The sequence below is a fragment of the Boleophthalmus pectinirostris genome, unplaced genomic scaffold (assembly GCF_026225935.1).
Source record: "Boleophthalmus pectinirostris isolate CB_2022bp ecotype Guang Dong unplaced genomic scaffold, ASM2622593v1 HiC_scaffold_18, whole genome shotgun sequence".
NCBI lineage: Eukaryota > Metazoa > Chordata > Actinopteri > Gobiiformes > Gobiidae > Boleophthalmus > Boleophthalmus pectinirostris.
This window is the reverse complement of record NW_026571133.1, coordinates 22,255,048-22,275,973: the sequence shown is the minus strand read 5'-3', so window position 1 is coordinate 22,275,973 and position 20,926 is coordinate 22,255,048. Positions and strand designations below refer to the sequence as shown.

The 20,926-nt window shown below is 39.3% G+C and overlaps 2 protein-coding genes across 5 annotated transcripts; one reads left to right on the top strand and one right to left on the bottom strand.

Moving 5' to 3' along the window:
- Nucleotides 1–61: 61 nt before the first annotated feature.
- ovch1 (ovochymase 1) lies at nt 62–3,932 on the top strand. 4 transcript variants are annotated; one of them, XM_055153808.1, is made up of 13 exons: nt 62–508; nt 578–640; nt 758–941; nt 1,015–1,090; nt 1,236–1,425; nt 1,490–1,629; nt 2,213–2,363; nt 2,446–2,484; nt 2,547–2,769; nt 2,923–3,077; nt 3,142–3,246; nt 3,308–3,444; nt 3,547–3,932. In XM_055153808.1, the coding sequence occupies exons 3-13, from the start codon at nt 874–876 to the stop codon at nt 3,718–3,720; spliced, it is 1,458 nt and encodes a 485-aa protein (XP_055009783.1). In that variant the 5' UTR covers nt 62–508; nt 578–640; nt 758–873; the 3' UTR covers nt 3,721–3,932. The 4 variants fall into 4 exon arrangements, with proteins under 4 accessions (XP_055009783.1, XP_055009781.1, XP_055009784.1 ...); XM_055153806.1 differs by having other exon boundaries at nt 2,544–2,769; XM_055153809.1 differs by having other exon boundaries at nt 2,544–2,769; nt 3,531–3,932.
- Nucleotides 3,933–4,014: 82 nt separating this feature from the next.
- stab2 (stabilin 2) lies at nt 4,015–20,702 on the bottom strand. The gene is made up of 69 exons (XM_055153786.1): nt 19,976–20,702; nt 19,069–19,193; nt 18,880–18,995; nt 18,346–18,431; nt 18,209–18,275; nt 17,934–18,029; nt 17,455–17,583; nt 16,909–17,105; nt 16,711–16,838; nt 16,502–16,635; nt 16,344–16,423; nt 16,106–16,255; nt 15,891–16,025; nt 15,756–15,818; nt 15,483–15,599; nt 15,344–15,397; nt 15,190–15,270; nt 14,942–15,094; nt 14,780–14,839; nt 14,594–14,692; nt 14,447–14,533; nt 14,265–14,376; nt 14,004–14,184; nt 13,833–13,926; nt 13,227–13,388; nt 13,040–13,135; nt 12,878–12,970; nt 12,747–12,794; nt 12,185–12,318; nt 12,002–12,104; nt 11,775–11,852; nt 11,608–11,697; nt 11,414–11,521; nt 11,210–11,341; nt 10,994–11,122; nt 10,866–10,925; nt 10,659–10,757; nt 10,398–10,593; nt 10,235–10,330; nt 10,089–10,146; nt 9,899–9,972; nt 9,694–9,819; nt 9,540–9,613; nt 9,384–9,455; nt 9,181–9,300; nt 9,067–9,111; nt 8,910–8,999; nt 8,679–8,834; nt 8,450–8,578; nt 8,314–8,373; nt 8,071–8,247; nt 7,901–7,990; nt 7,303–7,446; nt 7,163–7,222; nt 6,959–7,082; nt 6,728–6,877; nt 6,535–6,639; nt 6,346–6,453; nt 6,063–6,256; nt 5,839–5,980; nt 5,639–5,772; nt 5,404–5,569; nt 5,236–5,342; nt 5,018–5,137; nt 4,805–4,951; nt 4,615–4,725; nt 4,406–4,537; nt 4,217–4,333; nt 4,015–4,145 (listed from the first exon to the last, which is right to left on the bottom strand). Exons 1-69 carry the CDS (start codon nt 20,051–20,053, stop codon nt 4,110–4,112), a joined length of 7,614 nt encoding a protein of 2,537 aa, XP_055009761.1. The 5' UTR covers nt 20,054–20,702; the 3' UTR covers nt 4,015–4,109.
- Nucleotides 20,703–20,926: the final 224 nt, after the last annotated feature.

Here is a 20,926-nt window from a genome sequence, read left to right as displayed (position 1 = left end):
CACGCTGCGCGCTCCCTGCGCGCTCCCTCCATTTGTGAAAGCGCGTGCTTCCTGACGATTACAATGCTAGCCTGCATCCCCATGTGGTAGACAGCCTATTCGATCAATTAAATGTACCAGCTATAGGCCATGCTTATCATAGCCTTCTATGAATTCCACCTAGAATTAAGTCTCTACAGCTAAAAGAGCAGTCAAACACCGTCAGCGACTGGCTCTATTAATTTTGACCAAATCTTTCATGTCAGGTATTAGTTAAAGAGCTAAACAAAAATCATACTGTAAATATCTGTAATAGGCCTATTCTCACGCTCAACACAAAGCAGGCGGATTTAAATTGTAGGCTAACCCTGATTAAAGTCATGTTTATTGCTACAAAATTTTAGGTTTAAACGGGAAGTAGGTTGCTAAATCAGGTCATAGGGAATCCGCAGGTGTTTCTGATGACAGCGCCACAGCAGGCATGAAGCGGCGGCTCCTCCTGCTTTTGTTTTCCTGTTTGAAGTATCAGGTAAGAAAAATAATGATGTTTAGAATGATTTTAGGGAAAAAATTCAGATGAATTGTCTTATATTTGTAGATGAACTAGGCCCAACTTTAAATCAAACGGAAGAACATTTGTCGGGAGTTTTTACCTTAAGTGGTGAGTTCAGATTTTTCAATAGGCCTTAGTGTGTGTGTAGTCATGGGGCCTTTAAAGTTATTGTGTTGTGATGGCCCTTAGATCCGAAAAGCCCTATACAAGTGTTATGCATTATAGATCTAGCTGGGCTGCGCTCCTTCTTACCTGAGACAGAAGAGGAGACCAGAATAATTGGAGGGGTGGAGGCATCATCTCACTCTTGGCCATGGCAGGTTTCTCTCAGGTTTATCACTATGCCAGCATGTGGAGGGGCCATACTGTCACCACTCTGGGTTATTTCTGCTGCTCACTGCTTCAGAAGGTGGGATTCAATACAGGTATTAATTGTAGTTTTCATTATACAGAATAGAGTGTCCATTTATCTTGTGTTACAGGTACAGTAAACCTTCTTTGTGGACAGTTCTGGCTGGAAAACATGATCTCGAAAATTCAGATGAAAAAGGTCAGAAGGTTAGTTGATCTGTTTTTGGATTACAGGGGATGTCAGTGATAAAACTGTACAATTTAATTCTGAAAAGTCACTTTGAGCCAGTGCAAGTTGTTGACTGGGAGTGTGCTCCATTACTCTTTCTCTCAAATGTCACTTCAAATGAAGGTGGTTGAAGTGAGTAAAATCATCAGTCATAAGGATTACAGCACTCAGACCAAAGAGCACGACATTGCCTTATTGAAGCTGAAGGAGCTGCTCATCTTCAATGACTTTGTGAGACCCATCAACATCTGGATGAGTGAGCTGCCCCTGTTCACTGAATGCACCACCACAGGCTGGGGCTCCACTAGAGAGAGTATGTATGCATGTCACAGTAGCTTTGCCCTCTCCCTTCTGACTGCTTGTGCCTTGTTCCTTAGATGGACCTCGTGTGAACAAATTACAGGAAGTTAATGTCACACTTCTCCCCTCTGAAGTTTGTAACAAATATTATGTTGGTAGAATCTTCGAGACAATGCTTTGTGCAGGAAAGGAAGAAGGTGGTGCAGATGCCTGTCAGGTAACACAGAAACAGACAGGGTTTTTAAATGTTTTTTTTTGCAAAGGATAAATACTTCAGCTTCACTGGTAGGGTCCTGAAAGGTTTAACTTCTGCATAGCATGGGCCCTTTCTTGCCTGGGATCTAATATACAATGTTTTCCAATATCTTATGAAGATGACAGGTGGATTAGCCAATTAAAACAAATATGGATGCTTACAAGAAAAAAAGAAGAGAAAAATATCATAAGAGACTGAAATACATTGTGAATTTCTGCAGAATCAATGAGCGAAGCATCAAACTTTGATTGCGCAATCATGTTTTATTGTGGTAAAGATGTAACCAAATATAAAAATACAGAGATCATTCTGGGTTTACCAGGCAAATCTTTTATCTTAGTCCTGCCTAATCCTGGCTCAATCTGGATATGGGTCCCAAGACTACCCCAGCTTCATTGAAGGATGGACCAAAAGACGATGAATTTTCTATGGGGATCAATAAAGTGTACCCTAACCTCCTTAATGATCCTTTGTTTTTGCATATTTAACTTGGTTATTAGTTTGTATTACACATTAATTCTGCTTAATGTCATTTCTCTCTTAGGGGGACTCAGGAGGGCCCATATCCTGCTTCAATGGAAGCAGGTATGAGCTCGCAGGGGTAGTAAGCTGGGGTGTTGGTTGTGGACGGGTCAAAAAGCCAGGAGTCTACACAAAAATACAGAAATTTGTTCCATGGATCTTTGATGTCATAAGTAAACAGCATTTACCTATTATACCAATTTAAATTGCATACACCTGAACATGCTCTATGTGTCTATATTTCTGTTTTTACAGATGAAGAAAATACACTGTCAGATGATGCTCCGGTGGCAGGTTTGTTTTAGAACAAATTTGAAACATGTACAGATTTCAGAATCTCTTTGCTTTTCCAGTAGAAGACAACTGTGGAAAGCTCCAGGGCAGAGGGTGTGTGAAAGTCCCACTCACTGCAGCGTTGCACCAGTCCCAGGATGGTGTTGTATCTGTGCAAAACATCAGCGAATCCTGTCCATTTTACTGGCCCTGGCAGGTCAGTATACAACAGGACGGACACCACTACTGCAGCGGGACCCTGATCAGTCAGCAGTTTGTCATCACGGCCCATCACTGCCATGTACGGTAGGAAGAGATATTCAAGTGCTAGACTCTGTGATATCATTACGTTAAAAAATTGCATCAATGTAGCCCGGTATTTTTGTGTGAAGACTTGTTAAAGGGACTTTGATCTGGACACTTTTTTTTTTTTTACTTTTTCCACCTGCTGTTCTTCAGTGCTGGGGACACAGTGGTTTTGGGAATACATGACATCAGGTATTCTTTATTACAAAGTAGTCCTGTAGTGAGAGTTATCAACCTACCACAAGATGGCAGCTTTCCTCCAGGTGCTGACCTGTCCCTGATCCAGCTCGGCATTCCTGCTAGACTTGGTACTGACCCTAATTAAAACATAAGTGCAACAGGAGATATATTTAAACATATTTTTTTCTTCAGGCAGAAATGTGGCTCCAATATGTGTCCCTGATCAGGATGAGGATGGTGATTTGGATCCTAGCTGGCTTTGTGCAGTGACTGGATGGGGGGCAACTAAGGCTACAGGTTAAATGTATTGCACATCAACTTATTTGTTTTTCAGTATTCATCATGTCAATGTGTACAGGAGGTGTGAATCCTAACCGGTTGCACCACGCTGCTGTGACGTTGCTTAACCAGACCACCTGTAGAGAGAAGTGGGGAGAAGACATGATCAAAGACTCTCATGTATGTGCTCATCCTGCAGCTTCTTCATCCTGTCTGGTAAACTCATTTAGCAAACCTATTTTTATATGAAACATGGAGCTGTAAAGGACCAGTAGCCCATGTTACTTGTTTCTGTTACCCAGTGTTTATGTACTTCAGGGCGACTCGGGAGCTCCTCTGTTCTGTCGAAAGCATGGTGCCTACTTTCTGTTTGGAGTGGCCACATGGGGCAGCAATCGATGTGATGAACATTTTCCAGCAGTTTTCACCAGAGTGCCACGTTTCTATTCGTGGATTTCTGATAAAATAGGAGACTATGAAAGCCTCCATTAGAAGACCTCTCAAATGCGTTTGTCAGTAACCATTTTCAAAACCAAATTGGTTCCTTAACATACCCAACAAGCTTTTTTTCTCTTTTAATTAAAGTATAACTGATTATTTGACCTGGCAGCATGACAATCATTGACTGTGTTTCCCACATGAATACAGATAATTATGAATATATGGAAAATACAACACAAGAAAAATAACTTGTACTAGAACATTTTTACTGTATATAATAAAATAGATGGACATCAAGATAAACCACTCACAAAAATAAGGCAGATAAAAAAATAAAACTGGTCAATTGAAATTACTCCATTTAAGACTAGGCAGTTCACTTGTAATTCTGAATCAGCTGAGGTAACGGATGTGATTGAACTGCAACATCTCAACTGTCTTCAGACTTCGTTGGCTTCCCCATTTTTGTCATCAGCCTATAATTACATTAAAGATGGTAAAATATGTGAATATGTTATATTAGGTATATCTTGAAAGACTGACTGACTTTGTGGTCTGATGTGTTTGGTGGTGTTGCCTCCAATTGTGGATTAGGCTCGTATACAGGGTTAGCGAGGCCGTGACCATTTATTTCTGCTGAAGTATCATCTGCAGCATCTTCCTCCTGTCATAATAACACGCCATTCAACACTAATAAAATTCATCAAAAAAAAAAAACACAAAACAGGTTCACTACCTTAAAATAGTGAAACCGGAAGGGTTTGGCATTTTGTTTGTAGAAATGTGTACCAACAAAAGCAACTCCGGCTAAAAGAGTGACTAGCAGCACTACACCAACCCCCAGTCCTGCCTTGTGTGCTATATGCATCTGTTGAACCAAAAAACGATAAGCTTCATGTCAGATTCAAATAAAGATAACATAATCTCCCAAGTATTAAATACTACCTCTGGCTGAGTAGGTGGTGCCTTCAGGGGCCCTTGAAGGACATGAATAATCCCATTTGAAGCTAAAATGTTAGCGCTGATGACAAAACGGTCATTGATGTACTGGGATGACTAAGAAGAAAAAAACAAAACAATTGGACCATGTAAATATTATTCACAATGTTAATATAAACAGTGTTTATTTTATTACCAGAGAGGACGGGTCCTGCAGATCTCTAATCCCTAGAACAATAAGGCTTCCAAAACGGTTTCTGATCCGAGTGCCATTTGGCAACTGGTCCAAAGACACAACACTCCCCTCCAAAAGGTGGAACTCAATATCTTGTTGGGTTAGAGTCTGTAAGGACATGTATTCATTCAAAGATGGCAAAGTCTTACAACAGTACAAAGGACTTGGACTAACCTGGTTATTGGCCAGCCCACTGTTATCTGGTACAAACAGAGTGGACTGCATTGTGAAGTTATTGAGGCGCATGACAAACTGTTTGCCCAAAGATGAAACCTCTGAGTAATTGAAGATTTGCTGTAAATATTAAACGACAATAAAAAGTGTTATATTATGTTGAATGATGGATAAAATATGCATGTTATACACTGCACAACACCAAGGAGATGACTCACTGAGAGAAAATTGGAGAATTGTGGAGTAGATCTGAGAACCTGGAGTAGGGTTCCCGTGCAACTCAAGCCATCTCCAACATAACCCACTTTACACTCACATTTCACCTCTGTAACAAAGTCATTTAGAAATACTTGTAACGCAAACAGAAAAATATCATTGTTTCTTACCCTTAATTCTGTAGCAGAAGGTGTCCCAGGTTTCACCCAGATCTTTGCGTACTCCGTAGTCCACAATGCCCACATGTCCAAAGCCACATTTGGGGTTAGAGTAGGTGGTAGGGTAGGCCACTCTGGCCTGGTCTAGCCAGCCAGCAGCACACATGTTCAACCCACCCTTTATAACACAGTGCATTATTGATTTTAAGTGTATTGTCGTACTGAGAAATACAGACTGCAGTCCCACCTGCTGAGCATATGACAGCTGATTGTAGGTTGCCAGGCGCGCCCCTTCTTCACCACAGGCCAGCTGGGCTTGTGTGTAGTTCAGTTTGTACTGACCTTTAGCTGAGCGGAGGTGAAAGACACCAAGCATTGCATCTAAAACAACATATTATGTAATGCAAAAAACACACACTAAGGAAAGATGATGAATGGGGCCCACACCTTCAAAATGAAGATCGGTGCATTTGGCGTTCCGGTGACACTGTCCATTGTTTTGGACACATCGACTGATGGGCAGCTGCTTAAGCTCACACGTTATTCCATCTCCAATATAGTTGTTCTTACAACTGCATCTCCTCTTTCCCTGATGTTTGGTTGACAGACAATATTAATATTTCAGTTGTATCTTTGAGATAACGTGGGGATTATACTGGTACATGTCTCACCGGTGCAGTCATGGTGCAGGTGGCATGTTCATGGCATTTACCATTGTCCTCTGCAGCACAGGGGTCAATAGGCTGGCAGAAGTAACCATCACCTGAATATCCCTTTAGACAGGTGCAGCTCACCTGGTCTCCTTTCTGAGAGCACTTTGCTGTTTGAGCACAACCTCCATTCCAGATCTGACACATGGCCACTACTGTTGAAGACAATACAGTTTTTTGTATAAATGCATGTTTTACCAGTTCTAGACAATATGGTCTAAAACATATGTTTATTAGTACTCACTTGCACATGTAAATCCATCTCCTTCATGAAAAGGACGGCAAACACATGAGTTGTTCATTTGACAGACGGCTTTGGGAGAACATGGTGGAGAACATGTATATACCTCAGCTGGAGAAAGATTAAAAAACAACATAGTTCATAATTAAGTTGAATAAATATATATTAAAAAGTATTAGGACTCTGTCATACCAAGTTGTGTCTCACAGCGTTCTCCAGTCCAGCCCTCCTCACAGAAACATAAGCCTGTTCCCTTACGGCCGTCATCACAGGATCCATGTTCAGTACAGTTACACACTAAATGTAAAAAAAAAAGTAGACCACCTAGTGAGCAACAACTTAACCAGATCTACTGCAAAAACGGTGAATGACAGTAAGACCTTACCTTTGCAGGTGGGTCCATAGAAGCCTTTGCTGCACAGCTCACATGCAACACCATCAAAACCTGGGTTACATGTGCAGGTGCCATTACCCAGGTGCCCATCATCACATTTACCTTGATTACTGCAAGTGGAACCTTCACCACCTGGACAAGCTGGGCAGAAAGAGCGTGTAAAGGGTATTTTGTACCCTTTACAAAATAACAACTGTGTCCTTATTTAATCATTACGTGTACCTAGACAGTCTCGTCCGAAGTAACTGAGGCAACACTTTGGCCTCCAAAAAGTAATGGTGCAGACACTGCGACAGCCAGAATTCTTTGTGACATAATGTGTTGGAAGGTCACATTTTTGTGTTTCCTGAAAGAATAAATACAGTCAAATAAATTGTTTAAAAAGATCACATTCATTTAAAGAAAACTGCATATATGGATACCAACCTTAAATTTTGAACCTTTCGGACAACGAGAAGACTGTGATGAGCATAAGCCACAGTCTGTCTAGCAGACAGACAGAAAAAAAAGCACATAAGATCACTATGCTCTTTCTGTCACTACTTTTACAAACATACACAACTCACTGTGTGGTCAAAAGTGCCCTGCTTGTCACAGCGCCCCCCAAGGCTCGGTGGAGTCAGTAGACAGTCAATCCCATAGGCTACACCCACATTAAACATAAGATGTCTTTGAATGATCCGACAATTTTCATTCACGAAGACCTCTCCCTGGTTAGACACAGATTATTAAAACCACATGCATTTAGTCCCACTGGTTTAGCTCTTGTGCCCATACACCACTTTGAGGCTGATCTAGCTTAGCAGGGTTTGGCCTGGTTGGTACTTGTATGGGAGACCCATGGATCTAGGGGAGACCACTGAGAATTACAAATGCTATAGAGTGTGTCCTTTTGCCAAGTGCTATAGTGGTGCAGCAGTGGTTTTAGTGTCTTTAGGCAAGATGTTGTGTGAGTATTGGTTGTGGTCGGAGGGACCAGTGGTGCAGATCGACAACCTCACTTCTGTCAGTCTACCCCAGGGCACCTGTGGCTACAGTATTAGCTTACCATCAAGTTTGGGTTGAATGAATAATGTACAACATTTGGGCATCTTAAAAGGGACTGTCTAATTCCAATTCATTATTATTATTAATACTATTATTATTATTAATGAATACACTCACAATAGCATCTGAACCTCCACAGGTAAAAGAGAGTGATGAACCCTGGACTGTTCGAGCAAGATCCAAATGAACCAAGCCTTCAGCATAAATCTGTACAAAAAATAACAGTACAAAATATGCAATTAATGTCTAAAAATAAATACTATAAAGACTGATAAAAACATGCAAACCTTTTGGCTGTGTACAATATGGTATTTGAGATATTCCTGTAGCTGAGCGCGGTTCTGTGGGTGATACAGGAAGTCCTTTTGGTCCTGGGGCAGAGAGGCCATTGCACCATCAGACGGCATGAAGATGGTAAGAGGCTGGTTTATTTCTTCACGCAGTAATTCCATCACCCCTGTGTCCTAAAATATATGGGCACAAAATCAAAATAGACAAATTAGTTCAAATCCAACATTCAAGTGTCTTACCTCTAGTACTTTGACAAAGGTTTTGTAACCATTTCGCTGAGCCACATCAGTGAGGTTTAACTGTGAGAGGAAAAAGGAATATGTTTATTTAACTACAATAAATAAAGTTGAGATTTGCTTAAAAAATAAACATTACATTCTCATCCAGCTCTTTCAGTTGGTCATCATTTGGTGAAAACAAAATATTGTCAACCTCATGGAAGATACCATTCACACTGACACCATCACTATAGGTCACATTGGCTTCATTTATGAAGATATTTCCCTGAAGGTAAATACACAGATAAACCAGATAATATGTCACTTGAAAACTTATGAAAGTCTTTTATCTACTCAAAAATATACTAGTCATTATTAGCAATTACTTGTGATGATCGTGTCTTCAGGACATAGCCAGACAATGTAGTGAGGTTTCGTGGTTGACTGAAGTAAGAAGGCCGAAGTGTGTAACACATGACAATGTGGCTGCGCAAAAATGTCCCAATCAGCTCTTTATTTTTGTTTGACATCATAGCTTTAACCTGTAAAACAAAGCCATTTTAATTTCAAGAGGACGTCATGATAAAGTAATGCATGATGAGTGGTACTCTCATTACCTTCTTGTCATTTTTAGCTTTGCTAAAAGCTTCTGTGGTTGGTGTGAAAACAGTAAAGGGGCCTCGACCTTTAAGAGAGATCTCAACTATCTAATAGAAAACTCAAGTTAAATTTGTTACAGGACATACATGAGATTTCTATTATTTCATTTCTAACCATCAGGCCGAGGTAAAAGTCTCTGTGCTTTCGAGACAGGAGTTCCTGCAGGAAGAGCAGTGGCATTAGTTCAAATTAAGTTGAAAAAATAACAACTTACTCTTAGCTCCTTACTTTTGCTACAGTTCCTCGACAGGTCAGACCATCTCCAACGTAGTTAAAATGACAGGTGCATATGCGGACATTAGGTCCAGTTGTATTGCAACTAGCATACCTGTGACAACCTCCATTTTTCTTTTGAATGTTGGTAAGGACAAAAAAATACATATTTAATAAGTGACCACTTTGTTATTCAAAATATTAAACATTCAACACACCTTTTGACACAAGTCAGTCATCTTACAGTTTTGTCCATCACCTTCATAACCCTCGCGACAGACACATGACGTCTGTGAAAGTGCACACAGTCACTCATTAGTCAGTCATATCAGACACTGTGCCTACTTTGTTTACCACAAGCTACTGCTGCTCACTTTGTTTGGTCCAACGTGAATACATTCTGCTTTAACATTGCAGCCCCCATTGGCTTCCAGACAGGGATTTATCTCTAGAAATAAAAAAAGATTCCTAGCATTGCAGATTTCTTAAATCTCAGACCTAATTTTAATATAAAGTTGAAGTTCATACCAACACACACAAATCCATCACCAGAGTAGCCAGTTTGACAGACACACTGTCTTTGTCCAGGGCGGGTCCTCTTGCATGCTGCATAAAGACTGCAGTCTCCATTATCAACAGCACAGGGGTCTTTAGCTGCACAAAGCCATATTATATTACCACCAGAAACATATTTAAAAGTTTATTTGCTTACTACTCTGTATTTTGGTGTTACCTTGACATGAAGTCCCATCTCCCTCAAAGCCTGCAGCACATAGGCACTGAAGTCCAGATGGTCTGATCACACAACTAAGTCAAGAACAAAAGAAATGCCTCATTTTATGGAAATTCACAGTGAAATTTTACAACTAATTAGCAGAATGTTGTTTTTTTTTTAGAAGGATACGAAAGACAGTGAAACCTACTTTGCACTACTGTGGCACTTAGCAGAGCCACATAACTCCTCACTTTTGAATTCAATTTCTGTAAAGAATTAAAGTATAGAGATAAGCGTTTTCATTTGATGTAAATGTTCTTATTTCTTATGTTTTCATTTAGTAATTTGTCATACTTTCATCACAAAAGATCCCTCTCCAACCAACGTCACACTCACATGTCCCGTCTCCCTTTATGCCTTCATTACACTGGCCATTTTTACATAGACACTCTGCACAAATACAATGCTTAAGTTATCATCGTAACATTATTTAAAGTGAAAAACAAATAAAACATACCCTGGTCACAGTGGATGCCATATTTTCCGTCTTCACAGTTTTCACAGGCTGTGCCATTAAAACCCTTAGTACAAACACAGAGTCCTGTCCCATTTGTTCCGTCAGTGCATTGTCCATTACCAGAACAAGGCTGACTCTTCGGACCAGGACAGGGCTCACAGTTCTCCCCAAAGAACCCAGAGCAGCATTGTGGTTCCTGAGACGAGACAGTTCATTGTTGGATAACAGTAAAACTGCATTATAAATAATATAGAAACATACTGCTTTAGTCTTGAGGCACACTGCTTTGCAGCCAACCATCCGCAGACGTTTATCTTCAAATGCCCGTGTTAATAAACAGTTCTTCATTTTTTGAGAGTTCTAAAGTAAATGAGAGGTACATTTTTAATCTTAAGGTAGACTAATTAATTGAAATAAATCACATATCACACACATAGCAAACACACACACACAGCAAAAATAGCTTACATCTGAGAAATAGCCATTTGGACAGCGTTGTCGTGGAAAAAAACAGTCTTCACAGTTTCCCTAGGGATGAAAAAAAAGTATTTTTATTAGAAATATTTAGGAAAGAATTGTTTTTTTATAGGTGTTACCATTATTTTGAGAAACTTCGTCTTGTCACAGCGATTTCTGTTAATTTGCAGAACAGACATCAGTGTATGGATTACTCCTCTTCCACTTAATATATTTGAAGAATTTATAGAAGCATCATTAATGAACAACTGAAGAGGAAATAAATGAAATAATGCATTGGTAACACATTTGGTTCTGATAATGATGTAGTTATTCTATTTTCATCAATGTCTCACCTTTCCATCTCGTGGGAAAATGCCGAGTTGGAAGGAGGGGCCCAGCATCGTTGGTTTATAGCCACCCATTTGTAGATCCGTCTTCAAAAGATATTGTGTTGGCACCACATGGTAGAGAGTTGTGTTTATATCCTGCATTTAAAAACTACTTAAGCATAAAGCTGTACAACTAAAATTACAGTGATTTCTGACTGAGTGACGCACCAGGGCACTTGCAGCCATGCTCTTGAGATAAACATTGATAGCTGTGTCTGTTGGAGCAAATATAGTGAAATCATTTCCTTGTTCAATTTCTTCTGTGAGGTTATACTCCTGTAAAAGATAACAATGAACATTAGAATTCCAAATATTCTAATTAACAAATTAACTATTAACTTGATGAACACATTTGTACATACAATAAGATGTGATCTAAACAATGACAAGTCTGGTCTTAGAGCAAGTGTTGCCAACAGGCCTTCACTCAACTTTCTGTCAGGAAACAAAACCTAAAGAAAGAAACATTAACTTAAACTTAAGCACCACAATTTTGGTGGTGTTTTATACAGTCAATTTTTATATTTACCTTATCAATAATATGAATCAAACCATTGGTGGCAGCTAAGTTAGGTATAGTTATTGCAGCTCCACCCACAGTTGTCACCTGAAAAGATAAAATAGCAAGAAGAAGGGGAAAAAAGTAATTTTTTGATCAATTTACATTTTTTCTGTAAAATCAATTAAAAATAAGACTATAATAGTATAGAGTATAATAGTGGGAGAAAGTCATAAGAAAATATTGGCACCTCATACCTCATTGGACTTTGAGACAATTAGAGTAGTCTTTAGTTGTGAAGTGACAGATGAGATATTGTTGAGGATATATAATGGAAAGTTCCCTGGTATCATATGATTTCTATTCAAATACAGAACAGGCACAAATAAAATACAATATGAGCATTGCCATAATGACACAAATTATAAATTTGCTGTAACCTGACAAGGCTTGGCAGGTTTCCCTTTGACATCCAAAAGTTTCTGTCCTCTAATGACAAACTACCAACAGCAGTTGCAGCTGGGATGAGAAGTGTGATATTATTGTCAGGCTCAGACAGAGACACTCCAGATGACTTAAACACAAAGATGGGATCACACAGAAATCAACCAGGTCAGATTCACTATTACACTGAAAACTTAAAGGTGCACTGTGTAACTTTTGGTGGAGGGTCTGTCACCAACTACTCTCCAGGGAGATGTTGCTTGGAATGTTCCACAGTATGTCATTACATTTATTTATCTCTACAAAGACAGCAGGTAATGCCATAGGGCCAAGTTACATGTCAAACTTATGGAGAGGTGCACTGTGAGTATGACGAGCCTACTCACAATATGAATGCAAGTTTTGAAGTCAATAATGTTACTCATGTTATTAAGTAAATCTAAGATGGATATGTTTAATGCCATATTGGGACATTCCACACAAAGCGATGACGGATGGCGGAACCTGGACCAGAAAAGTTACACAGTGCACCTTTAACCACACAACATGTAAATTTACAGTGATCCATGTGTAGAACTCTGATGCCCCTGGGAGGATGGAAAGTTCCTGAAAAAGATAAATCACAATCAAATGTTACTTTTTCCAGATTAAAATGTACATTTACTATTGTATCTGTATTAAAGGCGTACATGCTCCAGTGAACCATAACAGATGTGTCCATCTCCAATGTAGCGTTCGTCACACACACACCTCCACTCAGAGGATATAAGACGACAGCTGGCCTTTGAGACGAAGAACATGAGATTCAAATATATGCTAAAAAAAGCGTGATCACGCGTTATGGTACTCACAAGGTAGTGACAGCCCCCTGTGGTCGTCACGCAGGGGTTAACAGCCTCACAGTCAAGTCCATTTCCTTTGTATCCAGATTTACATGTACAGTCACTCTGTGAACAAAATTAGAGCAGGCAGGTCACAGCATACTTTTCATTAACCTTTTAGTTACATAGTAGTGACAGTTTGTGGTGGGAGTTCTACCTGTCCAGGGCCAATATAGATGCAGGAGGCATTAGCGTGGCAACCTCCTCGCTCAGGAGCCTCACAGTTGTTGATTGGCTGGCAGTCATCTTCTCCATCATCTTTCCACCCAATGAGACACTGACAGGTGCGAGACCCCACACCTGTTTTTATGCATTTAGCCTGCAAAGGACAGGTGCAGATAATCATTTTACATGAACTATCAAGGTTATAAAATACTCTTTTGATATTTTACAGCTGATGCCATCAACATTCACTGGGTTTACTGAACCTCTGTTACTCAAGTTAGAACCTGAGCTTTATTTGAACACAGTCTGACCAGAAAGAGCTGATTTGGTTGAAAGTACAAAAGGTGAGGTGATTTGTGCTTTTAAACAAGTCTCTCACACATAAAATTACAATCACAAGCTAGTTAGCCAACAGTTTTTGAGTTAGTCACATTTTTGTTGAAAATCAAACACTTAAACGGGACAGTGAACACTGATATTGATCACAGTCACCTGAAAATGTGTTGTTTAAATCCATTTAGTATTTTTCTTGAGTTTGCTAATGTGTGCACTGTGTCACACACCCTCATGTCACTGCAAAGTATTAGTGGATATTTACATTAACACTGCAGCCTCCTCGCAAAGGTAGTGCACAGGGGTCTGACTCTACACAGGTGATGCCGTCACCATCGTATCCAGGTTTACACACACACCTAGAAAACAGACGCAACAGAAACCCAATGAAAGAGACTGCTCGCTGGTGCAGATGCAGCAAATGAGCACCACTCACCTGACGTTCCCCTGGCTGAAGTCACAGTCTGCATGGGCGTGGCAGAACTGTGCATTAACACCACAGGGAACAGTCTGCCTCTCACAGAACAGCCCTGTGAAACCCTTGGCACAAGAGTTTGGCTTACAGCGGCCATCAGACTTTGCACGGTTGTCACACTGTCCATGAATACAAGGACATGCTACAGACAGACAAGCAAGCAAATGAAAAAAGTCCCCCTGTGACATTTTTCCAATCTAGTGAAGCTTTGATCTGTCTTACTTTTATCACAGTTTGGACCATGTTTATCAGAGGAGAAGCAGTACTGACAGCGAGAACCTCTGAAGTTTGGGTCACATACACATGTACCATTTCCAGATAGACCATCAAAACACTGAACAAAAACACTTCAGAACAAACAATGTTTCACACAAATAGATACAATATGTTACTGTTTAACAGACCTGTCCATGTCCAGAGCATGGAGTATTATATCCTCCAGGACAGGGGCTGCACTCACGACCATAAAACCCAGAGCAGCAGGCTGCAGTCTGTAGAAACACAACAGCTCAATACAGCAATATGCAATAACATCAGTGTAAAGTATTTACCACGGTGGTGAGGTTGCACATTGGCATACAACCAGTGGCTGGAAAACTGACTGGAGGCTGGCCTATATTCAAAGTGTAAACACATCCAAATGTGGCTCCCTTTACAACAAAATAGCAAAATATACATGCTCAACATTACATCTCCATGTTCAAGATCAGTCAGTAGGAATATATTATATAACTTACAGCAAAATCTCCAGATGGACATACAGTCATTTTTACTTTCGAGCAACTGGTGCAGTTAGTCTGAAAAAACAAAACCACATGTTGTGTATGTCATCACTACTACAACTCAGTAGTTCCCTTCTGAAGATATAATGTTGGTTACTAAAAGATTAAGCTCCAAACCTTGATGATTTTGGTTACAGTTATGTCACACCTGTGTGGAAGGATTGGTTCAATGGAGGCTGGAGTTAAGACCTTGTCCACTACATACAATCGCCCATTCTTCGCTTCTACCGCTGCTTCCAAAACAGCAGCTTCCTTTATCAAAATCTGACCCTGGCAAAATGGAATAAAACATTAATGCTCTGAAAGACCCAGATGTCATTTTCAGCATGTAGCTTTTTCTTATACAAAAAAAAAAAACAACCTACAGTTTCATTGACATAAATTGTCAGAAGTTGATTGGCCATTGTAGTGAGCCTGGGGCTGGACACAGCATTGTAAATCTCCAGCTTCAAATGTAAAGTTTTATCAGTTGTAAATAGCACACTTAAAAACAAGAGGAGATCACGTGCATGTACTTACAGATGTGGCCTGAACAATGTGGTTTCTTAAGAATTCAATCAATTTTGTGCGACCCTGAAACATTAAATATTTTAAGAGGAGGTTTTTATTTCAAGGTAATAAAACTTAAATAAAATTAAATAAACAAGTTCAGTATTACCTCTGTGCTGGTCAAGTACTCAAACTGACCAGGTCCCATTCTATCAAAGGCAGAGGTGACAGGAGCAAAGACAGTGAGTGGACCAGATGTGTCCATCTGAGACCACAGGTCAACAGACTATAAAGAGATCAGTATTAAATAAATAAAATCAAGATGTAGTTCAATATTGTAACACTACAGACTAATATATTTATTGTATTATTACTTTTATAGTATCAACAGAAGTGGATAAAAAATATCACTTAGCAACAGGGTTATAATTATTCTCCATACTTCTAATAAGGCTTGGAATTTGGAAAACTTGTTGTAGTCTGAAATAATCTTCATCAGATTTTCCTGTAAAAATCAAATATTAAATGACTTTAATGAAATACAAAGTACAAGTACACTATTCTTAGTTGTCATTACCTGTGGATCACTCTCAACAGTTGGTGAGACACTGTCCATGACTTTGTTAATGAGATGAATCATGCCATTTGAAGCCACAATGTCTGACTGTAGAATGGAAGCTTTCTTCCTGCTGCCATGAATACGAATTTTTGTCTGAGCATAATAACACATCAGTACACATTACTGGGTACAGTTCTTGAAAAAAAAAAAAGTTTTCATATCTCATATCTTACCCCATCAGAGGTGTCTGTTTCAGCAGACTTTCCTGTCAGAGTGTAGAAGATATCATGTCTCTTCAAGCTGTCTAATGGCATCATACCAGCAACCAGGTGCATCTTGCATAAGTTTTTAGCTTTGGTGATGTCTCTTGTGAGAGATTTTACCTGTGGGAAAGGGGGCAGAAACATTGTGACATTTTTTTTTTTTAATTATAAGAATGAACTGTAACCAGTCTCGTAATAAGATTCTCACCAAGCCTACACTGAAACCTTTATTGACTGGCACAAAAATAGTGAAAGGACCCAAGTTCTCCAAAGGCCACTCTAGAGTGTCTACAGAAAAGAAAGTGCACATAATAAATTTAAAGTAAATAGATTAATAATCTGAGAGTTGCAATGTCATGGTACTACCAAAAAGAGTGAGGGCGTTGCTCAGCTGACCAAGCCACTTTCCAGCAGGTTCAGAGTTTAACTCTTTCAGGCGCTGGACAATATTTCCATAACAAACCTTACCACTACCAATGTACCCCGGGAGGCAGGTGCATCTGAATGAACCAACAACATGTCTCATTTCACACATATTTAAGCTCCAATCAATAAAATTTTTAAGAGGAACATACTCAACCCTTTCCGGTCCAGTGGTGGAGCATGCTGCATTTTTGTCACATGAATCTAGTCGACAGTGGTCTTTGAGGCTACAGCGGCCGTCAACCAGGTTTTCAAAACCCGGAAGACACTCGCAGTGAAACTACAGCATAAAAAATTTTATGATGTCCATATTAGAAAATATCTAAGTAAATAAGTCTGTTTCCTCTTACCTTACCGGGTCCGCCATAAACACAGTGAGTAGAGTTTGCAACGCAGCCTCCCTGGTTGCTTTGACATGGGTTGACGGCCATACAGACACGCCCATCTCCACTGTAGCCCTGGATACAGGAGCACAGGTGCAGGTTTGGGCCCGTGTGGAGGCAAGTGGCCTGGGCATGGCACGGCTTCATATCACAAGGGTTGATGGCTGAGAAGACAGACAGAACAGTACAGAGTACGCAACATCAGTCTTTACAGTAGTAGTACTGAGTATTGATGATTTGCTTTGTTACATCTGCTTGCATATATTGCTCTTAATCACAGCTTTATCTCTCATTGAATTTAAGTTGTGATAATGACAATTGTTGTTTATTGTTTAAAATACTGTAATTTTTTTATTATTATTATTTGTTTGTTACATTTTTAAAGTTAAAATCCAACTGCAAATCAGTAGAATAATCAAATTTCACCAAATAATTACAACTTACTTGTGTTGGTGATTACCTTTTAGTTTGGTTATTTCTAAATATTACATGTTTTAAAAAAGGTGAACTCACAAATGCATTCAGAGTTTGCACTACCCCGTCGGAATCCAGGAAGACACTGACACACCAGCTGCCCCGTCCCGGTCTCCTCCATACAACGAGCGCTTGGCCCACAATTCAGGGCCCGACATTCTGGCAGCTCTAAAAATGAACCAAACATTTCTTTTAATTTGTATGTTGTGGGTTTCCCTTGTGTGTTTGTAAGTTTGGTAACATATTATAATAACTACACTAGAATTAGCCTTAATAAAGAATAAACAAAGACTTAAAGGTTTAGTAACTACTTAATTAATACCCTAACCCTTACTTTGTGTTAACCGTAACAGCTTAGTTAAGTTGTTACTAAGCTTGAATTATTCTTACAAATTTATTTGTTCATTATGAATTAAATCTTTATTTATTCATGCTTTATTACAGATAATAAATGTGTAATTAAAAATATGGTAAATATATTTCTTATTATAATTATTTCTTATAAATCCTGAAGTTACCTTGGTTACACTGTGGTCCCATGTATCCAGAGAAACACATACACTTTCCGGATCCTGTCATACCAGCATCACACAGACCATGGACACAAGAGCACACTGAAAAACAAAACCCAATCCAAAGTCAATAATAATAAATCACCACTGCAGCACTACACTAAAAAAACATCGTACAATGTACATTTGGATTGCCCAGTCAATAAAATAATTCATAATAGCAGTATTCTAAAATATAATATATTTCTAGGGAAATACTACTGAAGAAAGTGAAAGAGTACCTGAACTGCAAGTGGGGCCGTAACGACCAGCTGCACACTCCTCACATGCTGTACCTGCATAGCCCTCCTGAAACCAAGGTTCAATACGTTTACTGTACATCCAGGTGAATGTGATTTTGTTGGGAGCATGTTGGTACCTGGCAGATGCAGGTGCCATTTCCACCGAGTCCATCAGAGCAGACGCCTTTGTTGCTGCAGGGTCGGCTGGCTTCTTCTGGACACTCTGAAACACACAGAAGAAGTAGTCTGCCAAAGTAACTGGTTTGGTGCAGGAAACACCCACACTCATTTCCTGTCTTTTCCAGTCCTACACTTCAGTTTGAACTTGTATTTTCCTGTTTGTTTTTCCAGGTAATTTCTCTTGATTACCTGGATCTGGCACCCTGAGTGACCCAAAGGGGGCTGCACCTTAGTGACAATCAGAGACAGCAGCACTTTCCTATTCTGCTGAGTGAGGGGTCTACAGCCAGGAAGGAAGAGTCACTTCCTGTAGGACACTGGGTTAAATCACCCTTAAAAAGGGGTTTACATAAGAAAACTGGACAATTGTCTTTGCTTAAACACCTACATACACTTTATGTAAGAAACTTTTTCATGATTAAGAAAACCATTTAAAAACAACAAAAACAAACAAACAAACAAACAAACAGTTATTCTATTTCAGTGCTCACCCATGCAGTCTGGACCCCAAAAGCCTGGACAGCACATTTTGGTCTCCACCTCTTGGTAACACTCAAATGAACAGCCACTGATGGATAATTTCAGGGAGTTTGTTTTGATGTTATACCTGCGCACATGTCAGGGATAAATAGTTATTACAGGTTTTCTCTTGGCATGATGTCAGAAGTTACTTTTCATACTTGCAGTCTTTTAGAATGGTTTTAGGTGCTCGTTTGTATCCCTGAGGACAAGGAATCAACATGCTGATGCTGCAGGAGTGACAGGCCGTCCGAGTGTGGAGGAGCGTCGAGTTTGAGCAGAAATTCTACATAAAGTGATGGGTTAAAGGTCAAAATGGATTTCACAGTAAATAGGAAAAAAAACAAAACAAAAAAAACCCCTCAAAACATCAAGTTGAATCAATGAACACCATTAAAAAAATAACTTGGCATGATACTCTTTCCCAGTGACAAAATCTGTACAAGGGCATAAACAGGAAGTACATAATAGTTTCATCTGATCCACCCCAGAAACACAACATTTAGTTTTCCAAGCAAAACAACTGGACACCTAGCCCAATTTCAAATACTGTCCAAAACAATAATAATAAAAAAAATTACGAAGAAGTGAAATTATAATTTTTTTTTACAGCTCTGTGTTATAAATGTAAATGTTTAGCAAATTAGGCAGTATATACAGCATAGGGTCTGTCAAAAGCTTTTCTCCATGGAGATGTTATTGCTTTGTCTGGAATGTGTTCACAGTATAGTATTACCTTTTTATCTTCATGGAGACCCAACCAGACCAAGTTACAGGTCAGATCTGTGAAGAGGCAGCCCCGCTCACAGTCAGAATGCCTGTTTTTCTAGGTATTTTTCTAACTATAAAACTACCTGTAATTAAATAAATGTAATGTAGAGTTGTTTAATGTTATACTGTGGAACATTCCAGGCAGAGCAATGACATATGCATAGAAACAACCCGGTGATGGCCCTAGAACCAAAAAGTTACATAGTGCACCTTGGAGAAACAATCCAGAAATATTGCACACAGTACAAATAACATGTACATTAAGTTGTTTCTTCAAAACCAATAGAATGTCTTTACCTGTGGTTTTGCAGCAGAGGCTCCATGGTTCATAAAAATGAGGCTGAGCAACAGTAGACCCCTTAAAGCTGCCTCCATACTTGTGTCTCGCTCTGAGCCCAATGGACGGCTCTCTCTTTTAACATCGCAGCCTCCACCTCCTCTTCCTGCTCTTCCTCCTGTTTCCTGGAAAAGTCCAAACTCAAAGAAACCTGATGAATCAGTTTTCGAGACATTTAACCTCACTCAGAAAATTTGTTGTTACTTAAAAATAGTCTACATAATAAACATGTTTTTTCTAGTTAAATGTGGAAATTAATAATACTTCAAATTAATACAATTTCATGCCTTTCATATTACTTGTAATTGATTTCCGTTAAAAAAGTGAGTGTGTGTCTTTGAGTAGTCAAAGAGTTCCTCAAATTGTGGGGACTGAAAGCTGTAGTAACTTCACCTTTTGTTATTCAACCACACGATTTAAAGTTAAAAAAAACAAAAAAAAACAACAACAATTGGTTAAAGTTAGGGTTTGTGTAAGGTTAGGCAAGTAGAAATTATTGGTAAGGTTAGGTCACCAGGAAATGAATGTAGTATGGAAACTCAACACGGTGTATGTAAGTGCAAATGACATTAGATGACTGGATAATAATATTCATTCCTTGTCTGAACATTGGTCATGGTAATGTAAGGACAAAAAACAGGTTAGGTCTAGGTAAATGTCTAGTAAAACAGAACTGTGTGCCGAGAGAATAGCAGGAAATCCTGGATTGTAAATACGATTCTGCTGTCCTTTTCACTTCCTGGTACTTTCTGCCCTGTCATCACACTCTGTATATTTGTCTTACTATCCTAATGGGGACATTTTGGTGAAACAATGTCAAGAGACAATGAGCTAGCAAAATTGAATCACAGTATTCAGAATTTGTGTCACCTTGTTCTAATGTGTCATAATTAAAACATAAATGATTTAAA

Excerpts from the sequence above, each read along its gene's own strand:
- ovch1 (XM_055153806.1), top strand. The coding sequence starts at position 874 with ATGCCAGCATGTGGAGGGGCCATACTGTCACCACTCTGGGTTATTTCT. Across the intron at positions 1,426-1,489 it reads CTGGGGCTCCACTAGAGAGA|ATGGACCTCGTGTGAACAAA; the intron begins GTATGTATGCAT and ends CTTGTTCCTTAG. Across the intron at positions 3,445-3,546 it reads CAGCTTCTTCATCCTGTCTG|GGCGACTCGGGAGCTCCTCT; the intron begins GTAAACTCATTT and ends TATGTACTTCAG.
- stab2 (XM_055153786.1), bottom strand. The coding sequence starts at position 20,053 with ATGGAGGCAGCTTTAAGGGGTCTACTGTTGCTCAGCCTCATTTTTATG. Across the intron at positions 15,398-15,482 it reads AGTACTTGACCAGCACAGAG|GGTCGCACAAAATTGATTGA; the intron begins GTAATACTGAAC and ends TTAATGTTTCAG. Across the intron at positions 5,570-5,638 it reads AGCTGTCATATGCTCAGCAG|GGTGGGTTGAACATGTGTGC; the intron begins GTGGGACTGCAG and ends TGTGTTATAAAG.